Source organism: Lynx canadensis, chromosome F1 (assembly GCF_007474595.2).
Source record: "Lynx canadensis isolate LIC74 chromosome F1, mLynCan4.pri.v2, whole genome shotgun sequence".
NCBI classification, from domain to species: Eukaryota; Metazoa; Chordata; class Mammalia; order Carnivora; family Felidae; genus Lynx; species Lynx canadensis.
In genome coordinates, this window is record NC_044319.2 from 8,620,476 (window position 1) to 8,647,265 (window position 26,790).

General features: G+C 38.2%; 1 protein-coding gene across 1 annotated transcript in view; it reads left to right on the plus strand.

The window, feature by feature from the left end:
• Positions 1 to 26,790, plus strand: part of RGS7 (regulator of G protein signaling 7) — a 521,139-nt gene that overhangs the window by 369,022 nt on the left and 125,327 nt on the right. The window contains exons 5-6 of the mRNA XM_030302853.1: positions 15,020 to 15,126; positions 20,170 to 20,221. Of these exons, the coding sequence (XP_030158713.1) occupies positions 15,020 to 15,126; positions 20,170 to 20,221 (159 nt within the window). The remainder of the gene's footprint in view (positions 1 to 15,019; positions 15,127 to 20,169; positions 20,222 to 26,790) is intronic.

Consider the following 26,790-nt stretch of genomic DNA (forward strand, 5'->3'; position numbering starts at 1 on the left):
CCCACCTGTGTTACCACAATTGGCAGGATCTCATTCTTTTTTGTGTCTGATTAATATTCCTCTGTGTGTGTGTGTGTGTGTGTGTGTGTGTGTGTGTGTGTGTGTGTGATCACATCTTCTTTATCCATTTATCTATTGATGGACACTTGGGTTGCTTCCATATCTTGGCTATTGTAAATACTGCTACTATGAACATAGGGGTGCATGTGTCTATTTGAAATAGTGTTTTTGTTTTCTTCAGATAAATACCTATAAATGGAATTGCTGGGTTTACATTTTAAAATGATCACTGTGGCAAAGAGCAGGGCATGAAGGGAAACTAATCTGAATGTCATCTCCTCTCTGAATGAGATCTCATCAAGAGATGATACAAGCTTGGGCTGGGGGTGGTGGAGGTGGGTAGATTCTGGGTTCACAAGGAACAATCATCAGAATATGCTCCTGGACTGGATGTGATAAGTGAAAGAAAGACAGACGTCGAAAACAATTCAAGTGTTTTGGCTTGAGAAGTTAAATGAATATCACTGACATTTGCTGATATGGGAAAGACTGAAAAAGAGCAGGTGTGAGATGAAAGTCAGCAGTTTGGTTTTGCAATGATAAATGCAAGGGGCCTATACAATATTCAAGTGGAGATGTCACACAGGCTCTTGGATACAATATAGTTATTCAGGGGAGAAGTCAAGCAGGAGGTATGTCACCAGAACGTTTATCACAAGGTTGTTCATGATAGTGAAAGTTTTAAAAATTCAAATCCAAAACCAGAGGATTTCTAAAAATTTTTTTTTCAACGTTTTATTTATTTTTGGGACAGAGAGAGAGACAGAGCATGAACGGGGGAGGGGCAGAGAGAGAGGGAGACACAGAATCGGAAACAGGCTCCAGGCTCTGAGCCATCAGCCCAGAGCCTGACGCGGGGCTCGAACTCACAGACCGCGAGATCGTGACCTGGCTGAAGTCGGACGCTTAACCGACTGCGCCACCCAGGCGCCCCGAAACCAGAGGATTTCTAATATGCAGCACAGCCAGACAATGTTGCTCAAAGTCTGTGCTCTAACTACTGCCTCATAAAGTGCTGTGCACTCTCCAGCAGGTGCAAGCGTAGAAGGGTGGTCCACAAATATTACAAACCCACTGAGGATCAGTCATGTCTTATTGTTCTCATCTATATAGCATCTAGAATATCTTGATTTGAATTTGGGCAGTAGGGTTGTCTACACACTTTATTAGAAGAATCTTGTGAAACCATATTTTTAGATTGGATTTTAATTTAAAAACATCTGGTGTTTAAATTTTGGCTTATTGTACAAAAATAAATTTTTTAGGGGTGTTAATCCTTTAATTAGCTCATCTGTATTTCTTCATTCTGGTTTGTGAGTCTGCCTCATTCTCACTTCTGTGAAATGTCATAACTTTTTGATATTTAAAATTAAAGTCAGATTATTGATGGATGGCTGTGCTGTTTTTAAATGGAAAAAAGAGAGGAAGATGGCGGCGTAGGAGGACGCTGGGCTCACCGCTCGTCCTGCTGATCACTTAGATTCCACCTACACCTGCCTAAATAACCCAGAAAACCGCCAGAGGATTAGCAGAACGGAGTCACCGGACCCAAGTGCAGACGAGAGGCCCACGGAAGAGGGTAGGAAGGGCGGCGAGGCGGTGCGCACTCCACGGACTGGCAGGAGGGAGCCGGGGCGGAGGGGCAGCTCGCCAGCCAAGCAGAGCCCCCGAGTCCGGCTTGCAAAAGCGGAGGGGCCTGACGGACTGTGTTCCGACAGCAAGCGCGACTTAGCGTCTGGGAGGTCATAAGTTAACAGCTCTGCTCGGAAAGCGGGAAGGCTGGAGGACAAAGGGAGGGTGAGCTGCGGAGCCCCCGGACGACAGAGCTCAGTTTGGCGGGGAACAAAGGCGCTCGCCAGCGCCATCTCCCCCGCCCATCCCCCAGCCAAAATCCCAAAGGGAACCGGTTCCGGCCAGGGAACTTGCTGGCTCCGCGCAAACACCCAACTCTGTGCTTCTGTGGAGCCAAACCTCCGGCAGCGGATCTGACTCCCTCCGGCTGCCACAGGGCCCCTCCTGAAGTGGATCACCTAAGGAGAAGCGAGCTAAGCCTGCCCCCCCTCCCGCCGTGCACCTTGCCTTCCCACCCCAGCTAATACGCCAGATCCCCAGCATCACAAGCCTGGCAGTGTGCAAGTAGCCCAGACGGGCCACGCCACCCCACAGTGAATCCCGCCCCTAGGAGAGGGGAAGAGAAGGCACACACCAGTCTGACTGTGGCCCCAGCGGTGGGCTGGGGGCAGACATCAGGACTGACTGCGGCCCCGCCCACCAACTCCAGTTATACACCACAGCACAGGGGAAGTGCCCTGCAGGTCCTCACCACACCAGGGACTATCCAAAATGACCAAGCGGAAGAATTCCCCTCAGAAGAATCTCCAGGAAATAACAACAGCTAATGAGCTGATCAAAAAGGATTTAAATAATATAACAGAAAGTGAATTTAGAATAATAGTCATAAAATTAATCGCTGGGCTGGAAAACAGTATACAGGACAGCAGAGAATCTCTTGCTACAGAGATCAAGGGACTAAGGAACAGTCACGAGGAGCTGAAAAACGCTTTAAAGGAAATGCAAAACAAAATGCAAACCACCACAGCTCGGATGGAAGAGGCAGAGGAGAGAATAGGTGAACTAGAAGATAAAGTTATGGAAAAAGAGGAAGCTGAGAAAAAGAGAGATAAAAAAAATCCAGGAGTATGAGGGGAAAATTAGAGAACTAAGTGATATACTAAAAAGAAATAATATACGCATAATTGGTATTCCAGAGGAGGAAGAGAGAGGGAAAGGTGCTGAAGGGGTACTTGAAGAAATAATAGCTGAGAACTTCCCTGAACTGGGGAAGGAAAAAGGCATTGAAATCCAAGAGGCACAGAGAACTCCCTTCAGACGTAACTTGAATCGATCTTCTGCACGACATATCATAGTGAAACTGGCAAAATACAAGGATAAAGAGAAAATTCTGAAAGCAGCAAGGGGTAAACGTGCCCTCACATATAAAGGGAGACCTATAAGACTCGTGACTGATCTTTCTTTTGAAACTTGGCAGGCCAGAAAGAATTGGCACGAGATTTTCAGGGTGCTAGACAGCAAAAATATGCAGCCGAGAATCCTTTATCCAGCAAGTCTGTCATTTAGAATAGAAGGAGAGATAAAGGTCTTCCCAAACAAACAAAAACTGAAGGAATTTGTCACCACTAAACCAGCCCTACAAGAGATCCTAAGGGGGACCCTGTGAGACAAAGTACCAGAGACATCACTACAAGCATAAAACATACAGACATCACAATGACTCTAAACCCGTATCTTTCTATAATAACACTGAATGTAAACGGATTAAATGCGCCAACCAAAAGACATAGGGTATCAGAATGGATAAAAAAACAAGACCCATCTATTTGCTGTCTACAAGAGACTCATTTTAGACCTGAGGACACCTTTAGATTCAGAGTGAGGGGATGGAGAACTATTTATCATGCTACTGGAAGCCAAAAGAAAGCTGGAGTAGCCATACTTATATCAGACAAACTAGACTTTAAATTAAAGGCTGTAACAAGAGATGAAGAAGGACATTATATAATAGTTACAGGGTCTATCCATCAGGAAGAGCTAACAATTATAAATGTCTATGCGCCGAATACCGGAGCCCCCAAGTATATAAAACAATTACTCATAAACAGAAGCAACCTTATTGATAAGAATGTGGTAATTGCAGGGGACTTTAACACCCCACTTACAGAAATGGATAGATCATCTAGACACAGTCAATAAAGAAACAAGGGCCCTGAATGAGACATTGGATCAGATGGACTTGACAGATATATTTAGAACTCTGCATCCCAAAGCAACAGAATATACTTTCTTCTCAAGTGCACATGGAACATTCTCCAAGATAGATCATATACTGGGTCACAAAACAGCCCTTCATAAGTTTACAAGAATTGAAATTATACCATGCATACTTTCAGACCACAATGCTATGAAGCTTGAAATCAACCACAGGAAAAAGTCTGGAAAACCTCCAAAAGCGTGGAGGTTAAAGAACACCCTACTAACGAATGAGTGGGTCAACCAGGCAATTAGAGAAGAAATCAAAAAATATATGGAAACAAACGAAAATGAAAATACAACAATCCAAACGCTTTGGGATGCAGCGAAGGCAGTCCTGAGAGGAAAATACATTGCAATCCAGGCCTATCTCAAGAAACAAGAAAAATCCCAAATACAAAATCTAACAGCACACCTAAAGGAAATAGAAGCAGAACAGCAAAGGCAGCCTAAACCCAGCAGAAGAAGAGAAATAATAAAGATCAGAGCAGAAATAAACAATATAGAATCTAAAAAAACTGTAGAGCAGATCAATGAAACCAAGAGTTGGTTTTTTGAAAAAATAAACAAAATTGACAAACCTCTAGCCAGGCTTCTCAAAAAGAAAAGGGAGATGACCCAAATAGATAAAATCATGAATGAAAATGGAATTATTACAACCAATCCCTCAGAGATACAAACAATTATCAGGGAATACTATGAAAAATTATATGCCAACAAATTGGACAACCTGGAAGAAATGGACACATTCCTGAACACCCACACTCTTCCAAAACTCAATCAGGAGGAAATAGAAAGCTTGAACAGACCCATAACCAGCGAAGAAATTGAATCGGTTATCAAAAATCTCCCAACAAATAAGAGTCCAGGACCAGATGGCTTCCCAGGGGAGTTCTACCAGACATTTAAAGCAGAGATAATACCTATCCTTCTCAAGCTATTCCAAGAAATAGAAAGGGAAGGAAAACTTCCAGACTCATTCTATGAAGCCAGTATTACTTTGATTCCTAAACCAGACAGAGACCCAGTAAAAAAAGAGAACTACAGGCCAATATCCCTGATGAATATGGATGCAAAAATTCTCAATAAGATACTAGCAAATCGAATTCAACAGCATATAAAAAGAATTATTCACCATGATCAAGTGGGATTCATTCCTGGGATGCAGGGCTGGTTCAACATTCGCAAATCAATCAACGTGATCCATCACATTAACAAAAAAAAAGAGAAGAACCATATGATCCTGTCAATCGATGCAGAAAAGGCCTTTGACAAAATCCAGCACCCTTTCTTAATAAAAACCCTTGAGAAAGTCGGGATAGAAGGAACATACTTAAAGATCATCAAAGCCATTTATGAAAAGCCCACAGCTAACATCATCCTCAACGGGGAAAAACTGAGAGCTTTTTCCCTGAGATCAGGAACACGACAGGGATGCCCACTCTCACCGCTGTTGTTTAACATAGTGCTGGAAGTTCTAGCATCAGCAATCAGACAACAAAAGGAAATCAAAGGCATCCAAATTGGCAAAGATGAAGTCAAGCTTTCGCTTTTTGCAGATGACATGATATTATACATGGAAAATCCGATAGACTCCACCAAAAGTCTGCTAGAACTGATACATGAATTCAGCAAAGTTGCAGGATACAAAATCAATGTCCAGAAATCAGTTGCATTCTTATACACTAACAATGAAGCAACAGAAAGACAAATAAAGAAAATGATCCCATTCACAATTGCACCAAGAAGCATAAAATACCTAGGAATAAATCTAACCAAAGATGTAAAGGATCTGTATGCTGAAAACTATAGAAAGCTTATGAAGGTAATTGAAGAAGACTTAAAGAAATGGAAAGACATTCCCTGCTCATGGATTGGAAAAATAAATATTGTCAAAATGTCAATACTACCCAAAGCTATCTACACATTCAATGCAATCCCAATCAAAATTGCACCAGCATTCTTCTCGAAATTAGAACAAGCAATCCTAAAATTCATATGGAACCACAAAAGGCCCCGAATAGCCAAAGGAATTTTGAAGAAGAAGACCAAAGCAGGAGGCATCACAATCCCAGACTTTAGCCTCTACTACAAAGCTGTCATCATCAAGACAGCATGGTATTGGCACAAAAACAGACACACAGACCAATGGAATAGAATAGAAACCCCAGAACTAGACCCACAAACGTATGGCCAACTCATCTTTGACAAAGCAGGAAAGAACATCCAATGGAAAAAAGACAGCCTCTTTAACAAATGGTGCTGGGAGAACTGGACAGCAACATGCAGAAGGTTGAAACTAGACCACTTTCTCACACCATTTACAAAAATAAACTCAAAATGGATAAAGGACCTAAATGTGAGACAGGAAACCATCAAAACCTTAGAGGAGAGAGCAGGAAAAGACCTCTCTGACCTCAGCCGTAGCAATCTCTTACTCGACACATCCCCAAAGGCAAGGGAATTAAAAGCAAAAGTGAATTACTGGGACCTTATGAAGATAAAAAGCTTCTGCACAGCAAAGGAAACAACCAACAAAACTAAAAGGCAACCAACGGAATGGGAAAAGATATTTGCAAATGACATATCAGACAAAGGGCTAGTATCTAAAATCTATAAAGAGCTCACCAAACTCCACACCCGAAAAACAAATAACCCAGTGAAGAAATGGGCAGAAAACATGAATAGACACTTCTCTAAAGAAGACATCCAGATGGCCAACAGGCACATGAAAAGATGTTCAGCGTCGCTCCTTATCAGGGAAATACAAATCAAAACCACACTCAGGTATCACCTCACGCCAGTCAGAGTGGCCAAAATGAACAAATCAGGAGACTATAGATGCTGGCGAGGATGTGGAGAAACGGGAACCCTCTTGCACTGTTGGTGGGAATGCAAATTGGTGCAGCCGCTCTGGAAAGCAGTGTGGAGGTTCCTCAGAAAATTAAAAATAGACCTACCCTATGACCCAGCAATAGCACTGCTAGGAATTTACCCAAGGGATACAGGAGTACTGATGCATAGGGGCACTTGTACCCCAATGTTCATAGCAGCACTCTCAACAATAGCCAAATTATGGAAAGAGCCTAAATGTCCATCAACTGATGAATGGATAAAGAAATTGTGGTTTATATACACAATGGAATACTATGTGGCAATGAGAAAAAATGAAATATGGCCCTTTGTAGCAACGTGGATGGAACTGGAGAGTGTGATGCTAAGTGAAATAAGCCATACAGAGAAAGACAGATACCATATGGTTTCACTCTTATGTGGATCCTGAGAAACTTAACAGGAACCCATGGGGGAGGGGAAGGAAAAAAAAAAAAGAGGTTAGAGTGGGAGAGAGCCAAAGCATAAGAGACTGTTAAAAACTGAGAACAAACTGAGGGTTGATGGGGGGTGGGAGGGAGGGGAGGGTGGGTGATGGGTATTGAGGAGGGCACCTTTTGGGATGAGGACTGGGTGTTGTATGGAAACCAATTTGTCAATAAATTTCATAAAAAAAAATAAATAAATAAAAATAAAAAAAGAAAAAATAAATAAATAAATAAATAACATTGCAATGAAAAAAAAATAAATGGAAAAAAGAGCAATCATTTTAATGATTGCATCTCATTTAACAAATTTACACCTTCTCATTTCCAAACTTTGTTCCTTGCAAGGGACCATCTCTATTGAGTAGAACCATGGCATGTATTGTGTATTAAAAATCAGGAATTCCCAGACATTGCTTATTTCCAGGTTAACTGGTTTCCAACACACACAAAACCCAGCATGAAGACACAAACATGAGAAAATGAAACTGATAAGTTACATGTGTTTATGCCAACTGGGATTTTTATTTTAAAAAAAGAACAGTAGGTGGTAAAGGTAATCTAGAGAGTTTCAGACATTAGTTCTGATGCCCCAAACTGCTCTTCCAGTAGAAGCACTGGTTTCTGCAAAATAGTATTAAAGGAAATTACATCTGGCTTTGTTTAGAAATTTCATAGTAACTATGCCTTTTTCTATGACCAAGGCTATGGATCTTGGATGCTAAGTCTTATACTTAATCATGATTTAAATACATTAATGAATAGTGAATTTTAAAAAAAAAATAGATACTTTTAGTATTATCAGAAGACTTGTTGCTTATTCTTTAGGAGTGACATTTGATTTTCAAACCCAATGCATCCAGGTCATTTTGTTACATGGGGTGAATTACGATATGGGGTGAATTCCCGTATCGTGCCTGCGTTTTTACAACTAGCTTCAGAAAATATATAAATATAAAATACTCATCAATCCAGTTCCTATTTGTTTGAAATAAGTGTGATATTTGCTCTGGACACACAAAATTCTTTACTGTAGCAGCCCTAGGTCATCATGAGGACTGAGTTTTAAGCAACTGAAATTCAATTCAGGTAGTATACTTTATACTGTACTTTTTTCTTTTTTTTTGGAGAATTGGCCATAGACACAGAAGGATTATTTGCAGAAGAAGAAAAATCAATTTCCCTTTGACACAAAGAGGCTGGCAGCATTTTTGCCACAACTTCCAGGGGAAGCTCGGTCGAATGCCAGAGAATCCAAGTTGGAAAGAATGTGGCAATCCAGCCCTGCATTTACGGATGCTGACTCTAAGGTCCAGAGAAGCAAGATGACTTGCTCAGGATATGCAGTCACAGAACTAAACTGGGATTCAAATTCAACCCCACGACCTGCAGTTGACCATGTTTCTCCTTGATACGCATGTGTGCTTGTTCAGTAGCATGTACTGTTGCTCATGTGAACCAGCACATGCTGGGGAAACCCCCTGTCTAATAAATTAACTTACTGCATCCCCCCCCTCCTTTCAGCTCATTCAGCCAGGCTCACTGGTGGAAATTTTACAGAATGTATGCTGAATTTTATTTTATGTATTTTATTTTATTTATTTGGTTTTTTTTTATTTTTATTTTTTAGAGAGAGCACACATGGGGAAAGTGGGGGGGGAGAGAGAGAGAGAGAGAGAGAGAGAGAGAGAAAGAATATTGAGCAGGCTCCATGCTCAGCACAGAAGCAACATGGGGCTCGATCCCACAACCCTGGGATCATGACCTGAGCTGATATCAGGAGTTGATGCTCAACCCACTGAGCCACCCAGGCACTCCACTATGCTGAATTTTAGAGGGAATGTTGCTTTCCAGAATAACTTATTATTGCCTTGGTTTTGTGACTATTACAGTTTCCTTACACGGTTCTTGGATGAACTCAAAGTGATTTTCTCTTATATGAATTACCATTCTATGCACCTATAATACATATAAATATAATAGAGTCTTGTTGAAATGTAGTCCATTTTGTACAATGATGGACTACCAGTTATACAGAGGGATATACTGTATTTGTGAAACAAACATCTTGATATCATGTAGTTATTATATAACACAGACCTTAAACCAGTTCTCCACACCAGTATTACATAGGTCTCTCTTAAAAACAAATTTCAGCAGGGGCACCTTGGGTGGTTCAGTCGATTAAGCACCTGACTTTTGACTTCAGCTCAGGTCATGATCTTGCAGTTTGTGAGTTCAAGTTCCAAGGCAGGCTTTGCGCTGGGATGCTCTCTCTGCCCCTTCCCCACTTATGTTCTCTCTCTTTCTCCCTCTCTGTCTAAATAAATAAGTAAACTTAAAAATATAAAATAAAATAAATTAGCATCGCTCTTAATATTTCAATAATTTCTTAATACCTGCTGATATTAGGCAACTTGACTGTTCTACTCTGTCTCTGATAAGGGCCACTGATTTATGATTGTGTTACTCTCAATGCCAATTGTTTTTTTCTTAATGGGTTGATTTTTTGGAATCCTGAGCAAATATCGTGGTTTCCTAAGAATTCATCTGTGTTCTGGCTGCTGTCACTGTGATTCCCCTGTCACCAGCATTTCTCAGCAGTGTCAGCTCAGCATGTCAGTCAGTCCTGCCCACCTCTCTCCTAAGCCCAGGGCTTTCTCGATGATCCCTGGCATTGTCAGGTTTTGGATTGTAAACCCAGTGTGCAGGGTATATTACCTCTGGAAATCTTTCTTTATAACTATGACACCAAATCTTTGGGATCCTGGTAGTGTTCTTTGCTGTCTAGGAGAAAGTAGAGGTATATTCTAGAGCAGATTCATCGTCTACACACAAAAGACTCCAGTTTGATCACCTGGAGGACTTTAAAGATGTTGAATTATAAGTGTTTAACATGACCTGGAGGCTTAGATCAACACCAGCGACCAGTTTCCTCATGGTTTTAGCACTAGACTAAGTGCTACTCGATGTGTCCTTTCTTAAGTATCAACTAACTGATAATAACTCAAGTTTTAGAATGCTTTTTACATGGCGGACCTTATTTTAAGCACATTGCACATATTATCTCTGTTTATCCTCACAGCAAAACTCTGATATAAATATTTTATTATCCTCATTTTGCAATGAGTGCACTGAAGCCCAGAAAATGCCAGTCTGTTGCCAAGTCACACCGCCAGCAAGTGAGGGAGTCAGGATTTGAACCCAGGCAGCAGGTTTGCATGGCCTGGCTGCTTCGCCTCTGTACTCTGCTCCTTTATTTAGGAATATTATGTACTTAATTACCTAGTTCATTCCTCACGGTTGATCTAAACTATGCCTCTGTTTTTATTTCTTCCAAACAGAATCTATTTTATCTTATCTATTCTATATCACCATATTATCCACTTCTACTTCCTGATTATGATTGTTAAAAAGCAAGCGGCACAAGATTTTTCTATGTGGAAATGATGCTTTTAAAAAAGATCAATGAAATCTCAAATACCTACTTCTTTCAGTAACCACAGAACTATTGAGAACGTGGACTTACCTCACAAATTCCTAAATATAGTAATAGTTCACTTTTATTTGACCTTGTGAGAGAATAAAATGTGCTACGTATTTGATTTTTCCACATGACTAACTTCACCTTTTGAAATGCCAACTCGAAAAAAATTATAATATTTTGAAGTGTTTCTAAAATGACCACTTCCTTGTCTCCTTACCCAGAGAGTAATAAGTTCAACAAAATCTTTATGACTCAGAATCAGCTTGATGAAGGCCTGTTATTTTATAATTTAGCAACTAACCTGTCTGCTTTTTAGCTTTTTTCTCCCTAATATCATATCATCAGCTGTCATTTTTTTCTATTTTGAGTGGATTTCCTTCCAAAATATTTCTCCCCACATACTAATCACAATTACTACCTCAAGTACGCTGTGTGCTGCTGATGAAACAATACCATTCTTAAGTATTACACAGAAAATAAAAATAAATAATATATGACAGAAATAAAAACATAATTTAGCAAGATTATTTTATTATTATTTTCTTGATTCAGAGACATTTTTCTATCACTTCACAATTATGGACTACATTTGGGAGGAGCTGGGACTTGCAGGGGTTGGGCCTCTGGATAAGGAAAATATTACTGAGTTTTGAAAATATGTTGTAAGTATAGAAATCTATGTATGTTTCTATGTACAGAAATCTAGCACTGAACAACACAAGCCTATTTTATAATATGCTTTTCATCCTATTAACTTTCTCAAGTACTTGTAATTTAAAAGTAAATTATGTTATGCAGAATTCTCTTTGCTTTTAAAGAATTTTGACAATTCTGTTGAGTCCGGGTTTGGAGTGTAGTAATGCAAAGAATAGATCAGGCTTAACAAAGCTACACTAGGCTGTTCCCATCGTAACTGTGGTTTGGAGATGGATTTTTATCTCTCAGTTTGTTCATGGCTTGACTATCCAAAAGAAAAATAAACTGGAATTTTATGGTAGGTTTGTTGTTGAACTTTATTTAGCTGTGTGGGTGACGCAAATAACACAAGTACAAGATTAATTAGTGATTATTTTGCCGAGAAGCGTAATGTTGTGGAGCCATCTGGTGTGTCATTATTGGAGGGCCATCTTGATGGATTACTCATTAAACTCTTTCAACACTTTGTTCCAAGACTGTCAGCCGTCCTCTGGATTCTTATTAGGTTAAGGCCGTGCTGAGATTCAGAAGCGGAAGGACCATGGGGAAGTGCAGCAGGAAACAGTTCAACCTTGACAACGCTACACCATGCCCACTCTCAGATCTCTTAGTGGCATTTATGCCATTAAGCTCATGATTACCTTTTCCCGTAGTTAAAATACCTACCACAGCCTCACCTCAAAAGCTTACAAAAGTATCGTGAAATGAGACTATGAACATCTGCATTATCTTGGAAGAGCGGAACAAGGTGCTCATCATCACAACACAAAATAGCTAGTGTTGTCTTTTTCATGCAGCGCTACGTTGTTCATATTTTTGATATGTCGTGATTCATAAATTTGCTTATTTACTCATTCAGCAAATATTGGCTCAATAGCTCTTATCACTCTTGATATGCTAAGTGCCAAGTTTAAAAGTTTGAAAGAAAACAGACAATCCACCCCAACTCCCTGGTTTTTCCTCTGAGTATTTTTCGGGTCCTGGAGCTACGTTCTCTGGTGGTCCTGTGACAAAGCACATGACTTGTTACAATCTGACTATGCATGGTAGTGCTACATGAGGAAAACCTCCAGACATGTACCTACCCCTCCAGAAATGTATGATCTCTCGGAATCAGTATCCAATGGGTGCAGGAAGGTCAGAATGTGCTTACGTTTGTTTGCTTCTGATTTTCTTCCTGCAGCTTTGCTATGTTTACTTTCACCATATTTTTTTTAATCCTGATGAGTACTTTAGCACCCCACTGGTTTTGTTGTTTCTTTAGTCACACTCAGTCCTGTGATTAGAGTTCAGAAGGCTTTTTCTATTTATCTTTCTGGGCATCTCAGTTTTCCTTTCCTGAATCTACTCCCTGCAAACCTTCTCATGTGCCATAATTCAATTCTCTTTCTGGAAAGTAGTGCTAATCGTGTTTTCCTCAGCCATAGACTGCTGGGAATATAACAAATAAAGATGGTTATAACATTATAGGTGCACCATCTGACTTTGAAATATGAAAACAGATGTAATGGGTTGCTCTGACCTGTGCTACCTGACAGGAGAGTCCAAGGACTCAGAATATGAACAAGTCTATAAGCACCTGTACATTATTATGAGCCAGCAATCCTTATGGATTCTCTTACTATTCCAATTTTATAAGTGATCCACACATACACAAAATAATATGGAAGTGGCTACTTAGGATGCTATTTAGGACTGCCAGTTTCTCTCACTCAGCCTACTTGAACACAAATTTATGCAAGTGGATTTCCTAGCAGTGATTTGGATTAAGGTAACATGAATTCATGTGTAAATCTTGAAGGCACAACAGCTACCATATACTGAATGTCTCCTATACACAGGACACTATTCCAACTTCTTTACACATATTCTTGTTTGATTCTTATAACAACTCTGTAAGGTGGGAGGAGCACACATTGTTTAAGTAACAAAAACTAGTGAGTGCCTCCAAAGGTTTTGTTCTTCTTACAACACCACACTAGCTCCTGAGTTTCAGCAAGAGTCAAAGAATATGTGCGTATATAGCTGTAAGCAGCACAGGCTTTGAAAAGGTCTTGGCTTTGAGCTAAAAGGATATAGACATTATACACACACACACACACACACACACACACACACACACACACCTATATATAATTGATGAAAAAATGCTCCTTTGTAGAAAAATAAATTCTGTGCAGGGAAGGACTTAATTCGTAGTGTGGATAAGATGCCTGGGACACTTAATAACAGTCATCCAAGAACGTGGCAAAGAGGATGATTGGCAGTTGTTCTTTATCACTGACAAGAACAGCACAGAGACAGGCCAGAAGTAAGTTACCAATTGAAGTGTTTACAAGATGATAGATGATAACTAAAAGGGGCACTGTCACAGATAAAATTTAACAATTATTTTTATATTATATATAATATATATATATTTTTATATATTTTATAATATAATTATATGATATTATTTTTATATTATAAAAACATAATTATTTTTATATTAGCTTTTATAAGCATGGGAGGGTGGCGGGGAGGGACAGGATTCTTATGCTTATCTGCACCACAGCCAGCAGCTTAGTGACTCAGTATTGGCTGGAGAATCAAAGCTCCCAGGATTGATGGCTAGAAATATAGATCTATACAGTCCTGGAACTATTGCAAGAATTCTAGAATTAAAGAACCATTTACTTGTCTAAAAAACAGAAATAAATCCATTACAAAATTGTATAGAAAGATACAAAACAGATCAATAAATCTAACTTGTTGATGGACTAAAAAATTATTTTATAGAGTTTCATATTTTCTAGAATTTAAGGTAGCCAAACTTCACGTTGTCCCTGTACAAATGCAATAATAATTCTGTTGACCAAATTTTATTAACCATTTTATTGGAAGAAATTGTTGGTTGCTATAAAAGGAGAATGAGTATCAAAGTATTATGTTCCAAACACTTCTCAGCCTTCTGGGAAACCGTAATATTTTCATTGTCAAATAAACATCTTCATAGTCCATATCTAGAACATTGAATATAGAGCTGTAGAAGCTAGAGCAGTCCAGATGATCGCAGGACTGTAGTAGCAGCATGAATGGTTGTTTAGCGCTCACTTAACACAGCATAAACGGTTCTAGATGCCTTAATGTTCCCCGATGACATCGTGTAATAGTGATCCATGTCATTAGAAGAGTTGTTGATAGTATTGGATATCCATAACATAGGCTGGGGGGTGGTACAAGTGAGAATACTTTTAAAAGTTTAAAGTGCTATATAAATGCCAAATAGAATTGTTTGTGGAAGACATTAACATACAGCAAAATACGTCTCATCCGTAAAATGAAGGACTCAGATTCTATGATTTCAGAATAACTTTCCAGTCTCAATGTTCCATAATGCTGTGTTTTTGTCCACCGTTCGTCATGCAATATGGCTGGCCATTGCACAGTCACTACCAGGAACCGGAGCCATCTCAGTACCCTGTGTGAAAGAACTGGAAAAAAAGAAAAAGTACAAAGCCAAGTTGTTTAGGATGCCAAGAATGTGAATGTAACAATATACTCTAAAGAGAATAAAATCCTTTACTCCTGTAAATCAGCATTAAAAAAAAGATCTTATATACATTTTTATTTGTCTGTTTTCATGAAATAGTGGAGGCACTACATTTGGGAACATTAATGGCTGCCCATGGCTACTTCTTTCCAATCTCGGATCACGTCCTCACACTCAAAGATGATGGCACCTTTTACCGGTTTCAGGTGAGTTTGATGAAAATATTCCTTAACTGTAAAATAGAAATCTGCATTTTGTTTGTGGATTGTTTTCACAAACAAATTTTGAAAATAGAACTTATTTTTTTTGACTTAGCTAGTTAGAAACGAATTAATATTAAATTTAAAACTGAAGAAACAGTAAGCAGAGAAAGATGGAATGTGCTTGGTTAAGATGACTTGTGAAAGTTAAAATGTGTAATGATTGAAGATATGTTTTATATAAAATGTTAAGAAAAATTCAGAGAGTGGCCTACTGGAATTCAGGAGGTGGGAGAGTTATTCATGTGTAAGCTGCATTAGCCACTGGGAAGGAAGTTGAGAGGTGTAACTGAATTGATTATACTCTGGACCCTGTCCATGATATAAGACTGCCTTCGGTCAAAGCAAATTCTCATGGGAAAGCTCCAATACAGAATTTAGCTACTTATAAGGCCTTCTGCATGTTGGTATCTGAGGCCTTCCTACAAGAAGACTGCGAAGACTGACGTGCATGATGCTTTGTGTGTGTGCACTCATCTGAGACAGAAGTATACCTTAGATAACCTGTAAACTGACACGAGTTTTTCTAAATCCTTTTCAAATGAAATAGATGCTCATTCTTTCAAAAATGCAGATTCTTTCAAAAATGATTGTGGACTCTAATTTTGGTCATTGAGCATGCACTTGACACTTGAGTTCATAATGATTTACCTGAAGTGTGCTCTACATTTCATTAGACATTATGATTTCTTAATAACTGACTGGTGGATTCTAGCCCATAAAATTAGGGCACATATAATGCCAGAGTTGAGACTCTTGCTCTAGGTATTTTTGGAGGATTCTCCCCATTGTCAAACTTGTAGACATTGGAGAATTCTCTCTCATTTGTTCTGAATATCATTAGATGTTCTATAAATAAATGACAAAACAATAACCTGGGTACCAAAGAACTTGCTTGGGCAAACAGAGAACAAAGAGGTAATATGTTTTAAAAACATTTAAAGATCTTTGTCTTCCTGGAACACACTCACTGTCACTTCCTTAGGACCCTTTTATACAAGGCAAATAGTCGTAGGATTTCATGCACTGAATACCTAGGAGATAAAGCAGTCTCCTGAAATCATGATACTGACCTAAATATTCAAGCAACATATGTTAGTCAAATTACATAATTTTAAAAGGCTTTAAAATAGAGGAATATTATCCTTTTTTATAGTTAATGTGGTGGTAGCTTAAAATAGCTTATTGAGAAGTTAAATTACCTTGTGGTCTTAAAAGGTAACATTTTGATAAATAGAAATTATTAGTTATTAGCAAATAAATTATTTGCATATTAGGAACACTTTTTGATTTTTTTTAAGGGAGTTACTTTTCTACTGGAAGATTGCATTTTCCATATAATCTTACTTTCTTTAAAAATTTTTTCATATAGGGACACTTGAATAGCTCAGTTGGTTGGGCATCCAACTTCAGCTCAGGTCATGATCTCACTGTTTGTGGGTTCGAGCCCCATGTCAGGCTCCGTGCTGACAGCTCAGAGACTGGCCCTTGCTTCAGATTCTGTGTGTGTGTGTGTGTGTGTGTGTGTGTGTGTGTGTGTGTGTCTGCCCCTCCCCCGATATCTATTGTTGTCTCTATCTAAAAAATAAAGTAAACATTAAAAAAATTAAAAATGTTTTTTCATATACAGACTATAAGTAAACTTTAGGCCTAATAAAAATCTCAAAAATTATGATTTTTGTTTTTACAAAAATAACAACTTTTATCTATCCTCACAATCATATTACAAGTAAAACTATCTCTGTGCAAAATAACATATCTGTAAGGGAAGCATTGTATACAGTCTGTTTATTTCTGGAGAATTACCTAGTTTAAATTTTTTTTCTTAAAGCAAACTAGCTCAGACATGGCCCAAAGTTGGTGATGATGTTGTGAGTTAACATGATTGACAATGTTTGACTCTGCTCTTGTCCTCCCTGTATTGAAATTAGTAGGCAGACAAGGTTTATATGTCTTAGTCACGGCCATGGATCAAAGATGAGCAGAGCTGGGAATGGGTCACCCTACATTCTGGAGAGAGGAGAGACTGTTTTTAAAGAGCTTTAGAACAAAGCAAGGGAATGGGTGCAAGTGATAGATGTATTACATCACTGCTAGGTATTGGCAGAAGGCTAGCAATTTTTCAATGTGCCTACATAGATGACAGATGATAGATAGTCTTTTTTAATTACATTAATTAATGTTAAATGTTAAATGTTTTAAAGACCTATTAACATTTGAAATAGGATCTAAATATGACATATTTGTATATCTAATAGTCATAGGATCTTAAAACTGAGATTTAAAAAGCAAACAAAAGAAGCTCCAGAAAAGTCAGGGGTCATTGAATTCCTGCTGTAATGACTGTGAAGGCATTAATCGGTTTTTATTTGAACAGCTCTAGTAAGAGAAAACACATTCTTGTTCAAGGTGTCCACCTCCATTTTTGTGTTGGTTCCAAGCAGCAGAAAGTTCTTTATTACACTGAGCTGCAATTCAACTCCCTGGGAGGATTTCAAAAATCATGAATTAAAATAGGAAACTTGCCATATCATATTTACTACTCTACCAGTGAATGACTGAGATTTTAACTATCATTAGGAATCTGAAGAAGCTTCTGGGCATGAACTTGAGACAAATGGAACTCTTCATTTAATTTCATTGATATGCTGCAGTATGTAAATTTGTCTCCATTTTTCAGCACAATATAAAGCATGTGATTTCTATATTTATTGTAAACTTGCAATTGTCTAATTATCCTCTATTAGCTAGCTGGAATTGAGATCTGACATGATTCTCTAGGTCAGTTTCATGACTTTCATTACATTACTATATGTGCTAAAGGTTATTGAGCAATAGCTAGCTCAATTTTATCATAGTTGAAAGAAGCCAACTCTGAAAAGCAAAGAGAAACTCATATATTAAAATGTCCTGAAATCTAGTTGAACTTTAAAAGTAAATTTTTAAATTTCAGTGAATTATAAGCATTTGTTATTCTTTAAATCTCTTTTACTATAAATTAAAATACTTTTCCTAGAAAAAAATCTTGCAATATTAGTGAAGAATGTTGGTTTGATGGCATTTCCACATAATATCAGAACATAAAATAGCTTCATTCTGTTACTTTTAGTCAGGGAATTGTCACTAAAGTAAATGATGGAAGAATAAAGAAAAATGGTGAGAATGAAGTTAAGAACATTCTTTGTGGCTTTGAGAAAAAAAGTATGTGTCTGACCAGTCTGACTAGAATAGGTGTTTTAAAAGTAAGGTACATGTACACACACACACACACACACACACACACACACACACACACACGCCCCTCACAAAATAAAGAAGCAACCCTCAGGAAATAACACTTTTGAGAAGTATCTCAAAAACCAATGGCCCTCATGAAAGCAAGATTTTTAACTACTTGCCCCCCTATGGTTCCCCTAAATCCTGACCCAATTTTACCCTCAAAGCTCTATCTCCCAAGGAGTCAAGTGGGATTCAGGTGAGGATGGGGTTATAAAAATTCTTGATGTCTTGCTTTTTCTAGTGTTTCAACTCGCCCCACCTCGAATTCTTGTTGTCATTTTGTTCACATGTGTACACAATTAACATCAGTAGACTTCTTTATTATATTAGCAATTCCCAGAAGGAGTAGAGGCGAAATCAAAATCCCCTGAAAGTCTCAAGCAATTTGAAAAGGCTCTCCCTCAGAGATTCAAACAGTTCTCCCCAATTATCCTTTCCCCCTTCCTGAGAATCCATCTTCTAGAGGGAGAATTATCAAATGGTTCATCAGAGATTACCTCAATATGCTCATTACACATGGATAGCTAATGTAATTGACTAACAAATATAATGAAACCCACAAGTTTGATGTCTGCAGTCATTTGTTCCGTCGAGTCCTGGAGTAATCATCAAAGTTTGAGAGAGTACACAGTAGTCATTCAGTTTCCCCATGGTCTGGAGCCATGCATGTCCAACTAGTGGGGCTAGAAAAGCACTATTAGAAAATACAAAATGTTGATGATAACAGGGTTTTCCTGGTCAGTTTCTTTGTGGTTTTGTCAGTGAGGTTCTAGAACTTCACAGACTGAGATTTGTCAATTGTTAATCACACCAATCAATTAAAATAGATTGAAATTAAATCAATTAAGATTAAGCAAAATTGGTTTTTAAAAAATCACTTCTGGCTGTGCAGTTTAAAATTTTAAAACAGTAAGTGTTTTTATGAAGAAATGTATTTTTTAGAATTTATTTATTTATTTATTTTGAGAGAGAGAGAGAGAGAGAGAGAGAGAGCATGAGCAGGGGAAGGGCAGAGAGAGAAGGAGAGAGAGAGAATCCCAAGCAGGCTCTGCACTGTCAGCATGGAGCCTGATGTGGGGCTGGAACCCATAGACCACGAGATCATGACCTGAGCTGAAATCAAGTCGGACACTTAACTGACTGAGCCACCCAGGTGCCCCTATGAAGAAATATTTTTTTAAAGTGAGACAGAAAAGCTTAAATCTAGTTGGATAATGTTGAGAGCTACATCATATAATTAACAGAGCCAGATCTTAGGGTAAATTTTCATAGTTGAGCTTTTGGGTCTCCTGATGACAATAATGAGATATATGAATCAAAAAAAATGATTTGTTATATTTAAATATATTTTATCTTGAGTCGTGCTGAATTTAATACTCTGCTTTCAGTCTTTGTGGATTAAAACTTTTTTTTTTGAATGATGCAATCACACCTTTTACCATTATGTCAGCTGACGTCAAATTGCAGGAAATGTATGACATTTAAACTACCTGCTGGTGCTGCACATATTTGGACTGAACAATTGCTCAGCAAGTAATCGTAGAAGGAAAGTCTTACAATGCCTGTTTGGGTACTTTCCCTGTATTACAAAACATACATCATTAGCAAACTATTCTGGATAATTGCCAAAGATGAACACAGCTCATAAACCAAGAACTCTACTAATTTTGTGTCTGCTTAACCTGGGTTCCACTTCTTTTTGTTCCACAGACACCCTATTTTTGGCCATCAAATTGTTGGGAGCCAGAAAACACGGACTACGGTCAGTACAATATCTCCTCATTTTATTATTGACAGCCAATATGTATGGATGAACACGTGCTCGCATTTTATTGCTTTGTGACTGAGAAAAGAAAACCACAATACCACTATGGGATGAATATTGCCAACATCAAATTTGTGAATGGCTTTGTTTGGAAAGGCACAAACCTGGTGGCAACTTTTTCCATGGTATAACGCCCCACACAACTATTAAAAACCGTTTCTTGTGAATAAGTTAAAAAGCTATAAACAAGCTTTAAAAAGTTATTGTTATTTTTCCGTAGGACCTTGGTCCACTAGAAAGAATAACAAAGGGGCTCAGAGACCCAGAGTTCCACTTTACTCTCCCACTTAGCTATGTGATTTGTGGTAAGTCCCTTGACTTTCTGGGGCTCCATTTTTCTCACTATTATTTCAGGTATCCTATGATTCTGTAAGCAGAAGGTATATTAAATATGGTGAGGGCAAGCAAAAGAAAGCTATAACAGAAGTTTAATTGTAATAAATCAAGTTTAGTGAACTTAGAATGAACTTGGTTCAACAACCATGATTTTAGGTAAGCTCTTCAAGAACATAGACCCCCCACAAGTGCACATCTTTTCACATCTTCCTGAAGACTACAGTTTTCCAAGATAAGACTGCATGGTTTTAAAGTGTCATGTCTACAAATATTTATTGAGGATTTTTTTCTTACACCAAATACTGTCTTAGGTGCTAGGGTAACAAGGTGACTCTGACTTCATCTAAAAAGTTGGGTAACTCATAGGTTAGATGAGAAGGAAGAATTATACAGGATTTCCTATAGAGTGCTGAGTGAATATAACAGGAGTGTGTGCAAAATTATGTACAAGTTTAAAATAAACAAGAGATTGAATTTACTCAGGAAATTGCAGAGTGATTTCACAGAACTGAGAGCCATTTGAGTTGAATTTTGAAGGAGGAGGGGAAATTTGTCAGGAGACAATGCAGAGAACACATTTGAAGCAAAGGACCAGCATATGCAAAGGCAGTGAGAAGCTTTACAGCATCTGGCCTTCTTTGGCATTGCTCTTAGAGAGACATCTTTATAAGAAGGCTGTAGAAAAATCCAATGGAGCTATCCTTCACTTCTGTCATTTCAGAAACTTGAATTTAGTACTTCATCCAAGATGCCAATCAAAGATTCAAACTAACATGGGAAACCATCTAAAAACCGGAATACTGGGGCGCCTGGGTGGCGCAGTCGGTTAAGCGTCCGACTTCAGCCAGGTCACGATCTCGCGGTCCGTGAGTTCGAGCCCCGCGTCAGGCTCTGGGCTGATGGCTCGGAGCCTGGAGCCTGTTTCCGATTCTGTGTCTCCCTCTCTCTCTGCGCCTCCCCCGTTCATGCTCTGTCTCTCTCTGTCCCCAAAAAAATAAATGTTGAAAAAAAAATTAAAAAAAAATAAAATAAAAACCGGAATACTTATAAATTAATAGAACAGATGATCATTTCCAGTAGTGAGAGCACTGATTTATTCATTCAGGGCACACATTCTTCAAGACTGAGGCACTTAGAGAAAGAAGTTATTAAAAAAAAAAAAAACAGCTGCTTCTTTGTGGGTCTGATCTAGAGAGTTTTGTGGAGATCTTTTCTAACCTGGGATATTGCCTGGTAGTTGTCTCACTACAAAGGATGAAATTCTAGTGGTTGAAACACTTGAACAGCTGAGAAAGAGCTCACGGACAAAGCCCCATGAGCCGGAGGCAGACAGACCCAACTCTGTGACTTTGGGTGAGGCATGTAATATTTCTGAGTCCCAGTCCGCTCACTTTTCAAGCGGAAATAATAATACTGACTTTCTAAAGTTATTGGAATAATCAAAATTAATATGCCGAAGGAAACTGGCATTGCTCCTCTCATATTCAGGAAATAAATATTGTTTTTTGCTCATCATCATTATTGCCTGGCAGATACATCGCCTCTGTTCCTTGCAGAAAAGCAAATCCTTACTCTCAGTGTTCTCTCTAGACACATCTTTTGTGTTCTTCACAAATATGTTAGTGTTCACAATAACGGCTCATGTTTCATTTCACAGTAGATTGATGTTCCAATGGAAAGCCTGAGGAAATGGCATGGCCTACACAGCAAATCATTTACAGAACATCCCTCAGAGTCAGTCATCTCAAAATGATTAATGTAATTCAGTTTCACATTAACTCCTGCTGTGTCCATTTTAGAGAGGGTCACCTTCTATTTTCTACCCAAAGCTGGAGTACCTGCAATTTGTTAACTCACCATAGACATAGCTTTTAATTATCATATTTTATTTTCCCTCCTGAATAAACATATAGCTGTTTGTGTCTAGCTTGCTTGGATTATATACAAGTGAAGGAAAAATAGTTATTCAATAAGATGTTATAAAAAAAGAGAGGAAGTAAATAATCATGATCTTAGACACTGCATCACCTCCACAGGCGATGATGCCACATCTTCTATGATTTTTCTTTTTAGGCACAAATAATTCATAGCAGCAATACAAATTATCCAACTTTGAATTTCCTACCAGCATGTGCTTAAAAAATACTGTTATGAAATGTGAGCTCCTGTTTATAAAGAGGATATTGATGGGTGGCTCAGTCAGTTGAGCGTCCGACTTCAGCTCAGGTCACGATCTCACGGTCCGTGAGTTCGAGCCCCGCGTCGGGCTGTGTGCTGACAGCTCAGAGCCTGGAGCCTGCTTCAGGTTCTGTGTCTCCCTCTCTCTCTGACCCTCCCCCATTCATGCTCTGTCTCTCTCTGTCTCAAAATAAATAAACATTAAAAAAAATTTATAAAGAGGATATTGATGCTGTGATGTGGTTGGGCCACAAAGCCCAAAGCACAGTGATAACTTAGTCTGTCTTTTCTAAGATAACTTGGGGCAGACAGGAGTTTAGTGCTTAAGCAGGTTTGAGGAATGTTTTCTTTCACTATATATTGGCATCCCAACCTCTGTTTCCACCACCAGTTTGAATTTACCAAGTAGGTTCTGCAAAAAATAAACCTTTACAGGTCAGTTTATGTGGAGAAACACTTTTCTGTATTCACCTCGGTGTTTTAGAAAAGCAGAGTTTGTTGATTATGTTTAGTGCTTAAGACAAGCCAGTATGGGCTGCAGGGCTACACATCTATGAACACCACTCTTTGACAATCAACTTAAGTGAGATTTCTGATATTTTCCATCCGAGAGCAAGAATCATTCCACTCCAAGCCAATTAAAATGGGGTCAGGAATGGACTTCCCCAGGTGTATGTGCATCAAGAATGATCTAGCACAAAGTGCTTGCAGTGAGGGCTTGGAGGACAAGGCACGAGGAAGCTCAAGAGTACTGTGCTAACAAGTAGACACCGTAACAGAGTTGTACATTGCAACAGAAGCCATGAAAGAACTTCACTTTTCTAAAAGTAGGCATTGTTTGTTTCCTGCCCTAAAACATTGCAAAGTTTTCCAATGAGTCCATCCCATTAACAAAACTGCAGAGGGGAAAGAGGGTTGCTCCAGCTTCATTCATTTTGGCACGTAATTTAGATGTTGTTTATTTCATAAGGGCTTTAACTTAAGAGCATCTACAGTTCTATTTCATAGTCCTCCATACAACTCCCAAATTCTTTATCATTCACTTTTGATGTAACTATACTCCTATGCCTATTTTTGAAGCCAGTTTTTTTTTTTTTTAATTTCTAGTTTTTGGAGTAGTTTGATAGGTATACCAAAAAAAAAAAAAACTGAACAGAATGTATAATCCCATAAAACCACCTCAATCCTACTCATACTCTTCCCTGTTATTAATACCTTACATTAGAGTGGTACATTTGTTGCTATTGATGAACCAATATTGATACATTATAATTCACTAAAGTCCCTAGTTTACATTAGAGTTTAATCTTTGTATTGTATATTCTGTGGGTTTTGACAAAGGTATAATGACATGTATCCACCATTACTGTGTCCTACAGAATAGTTTTATTACCCTAAAAATTCCCTGTGCTCCAGTTATTCATCCTTCCCTTTTCCCTCCTGAACCCCTGGCAACCACTGCTCTTTTTCCTGTCTCCATAGTTTTTCCTTTTCCAGAATGTCATATAATTGGAATAATACAGTAGGGAGCCTTTTCAGATTTTTTTTTTTTTTTTTTTTTTACTTAATAACATGTGTTTAAGTTCTTCCATGTCTTTGCATGATGGGATAGCTCACTGCCTTTTTATAACAGGATAACATTCCATTTTATGAATATACCACAGTTTGTTTATCCATTCACCAACTGAAGAACGTCTTGGCTGCTTCCACATTTGGTAACTGAATAAAGCTGCTGTAAACATTAGTATGCAGGGTTTGTGGGGCATTGGTTTTCCATTCATTTGGACAACTCCTTGGGAGAACAATTACTTGATTGTATGGTAAGGTTATGCTTAGCTTTGTAAGACATGGCCAAATAATTTTCTAGAGTGGCTGTACCATTTTGCATCTTGAGCAGCAATGTATGAGAGCTCCTATTGCTTGACATCCTCACCAGTGTTTAGTATTTTGAAGTTTAGCCATTCTAATAGAATGGCTTGTGTTGAATACAGCATAATGTATAAACTTGTTGAATCACTGTTTTGTATACTTGAAACTAATGTAATATTGTGTGTCACTATACTTTAATTACAAATCTCCCATTAAACAATAAAATAAATGTCAAATAATGTTTATTTTTAAATGTCAAAATAATATTTTGAATCATTAGTCAAATGAAATATATTATTTTTTAAAAATCTGGTACTCATTTCATTAAATTTCTTAAAAGAAACTATTTTTTTAGCACACTATTTACATTTGTATGCTAATGTTAATGGTACTGCATATTTCATTTCTAATTCCAATTGTTCATTATTGGATTACAAAAAAAGCAGATTTTTATCATTCAAACTTGTCATAATCACTTAGTAGTTCTAAGTGTTTTCTGGTCCCTTTTTAGATTTTCTGCATAGATAAACATGTCATTTGTGAACAAAGACAGTTTTCTTTCTTCCTGTCCAAATTGTATACATTTAATTTATTTTTCTTGTATTACTGAATTAGCTAGAACTTACCAGAAGATACTGAATAGGAGTGTGCAAAGGGACACCTTTGCTTTGTTCCTCACCTTAACAGGAAAGCATCTAGTTTCTAACCATTTATATGCTGTTAGCCATAGGGTTTTTGTAGATGTTCTCTACTAAGTTGAGGAAGTTTCCCTCTATTCCTAGTTTGTTGAGAGTTGTTTTGTTTTGTTTTAATGAACAGGTGCTAGATTTTGTCAAATTCTTTCTCTGCAATGGGGCGCCTGGGTGGCTCAGTCGGTTGAGTGCCTGACTTCACCTCAGGTCATGATCTTGCAGTTCGTGAGTTCCAGCCCCGCATCGGGCTCTATGCTGACAGCTTGGAGCCTGGAGTCTACTTCAGATTCTGTGTCTCTCTCTTTCTCTGCCCCTCCCCCGCTCACACTCTGTCTCTCCCCAAAATAAATAAACATTAAACAAAATTTAAAAAAAATTCTTTCTTTGCATTTATTGATATGATCATATGGTTTTTATTTTTTAGTCTCTTGATGTGATGGGTTTCATTAATTGGCTTTCAAATGGTCAGCCAGGCTTGCATACCAAGAATAAATCTCATTTAGTTATGGTGTATGATTCTTCTTTTTACATTGTTGGATGTGGATTGCTAATATTTTATTGGAGATATTGGAGATATTTATGTTCATGGGAATATTGATATATACTTTACCATTTTTGTAATGTAATTTTATGATTCTACTCTTAGGATAATACTGTACTCATAGACTGTTATAAATGACTCCTTTTTATTTTGCCTCTTTTCTGGAAGAGAATGTGGAGAGTTGGTATCATTTCTTCTTTAAATGTTTGGTAGAATTTGCCATTGAAAACATCTTGGTGCTTTCTGTTTTGGTAGATTCTCAGTTATTGATTCAACTTATTTAACAGTTATAGGTCTATTCAGATTATGTTTTTATCCTTGTGTGGCTTTTCTTAGATTGTATCTCTCAAAAAATGGGTGTATTTTATATAGGTTACCATAGTTGTAGGCTAGAGTTGTTTTTAATATTCCTCTACTATCTTTTTTTGTGGGGTGCCTGGGGGACTCAGTCAGTTGAGCGTCTGACTCTTGGTTTTGGCTCAGGTCATGGATCCTATGATTCGTGGGCTCAAGGTCAGCATCAGGTGCTGTGCTGACAGCATGGAGCTTGCTTGGGATTCTCTCTCAATTAATTAATTAGTTAATTAATCAAAAATATTCCTTTACTGGGGCACCTGGGTGGCTCAGTCGATTGAGCGACCGACTTCAGCTCGGGTCATGATCTCGCAGTTTGTGAATTCCAGCCCTGCACTGACAGCTCAGAGCCTGGAGCCTGTTTCAGATTCTGTGTCTCCTCCTCTCTTTGCTCCTCCCATGCTCCTGCTCTGTCTCTGTCTGTCTCTCAATAATAAATAAACGTTAAAAACAATTAAAAAATATTCCTTTACTATCTTTTTAAAGTCTATGGTATCAGTAGTAATAGCCCTTTTTAAAATTGATTATATTAGTAA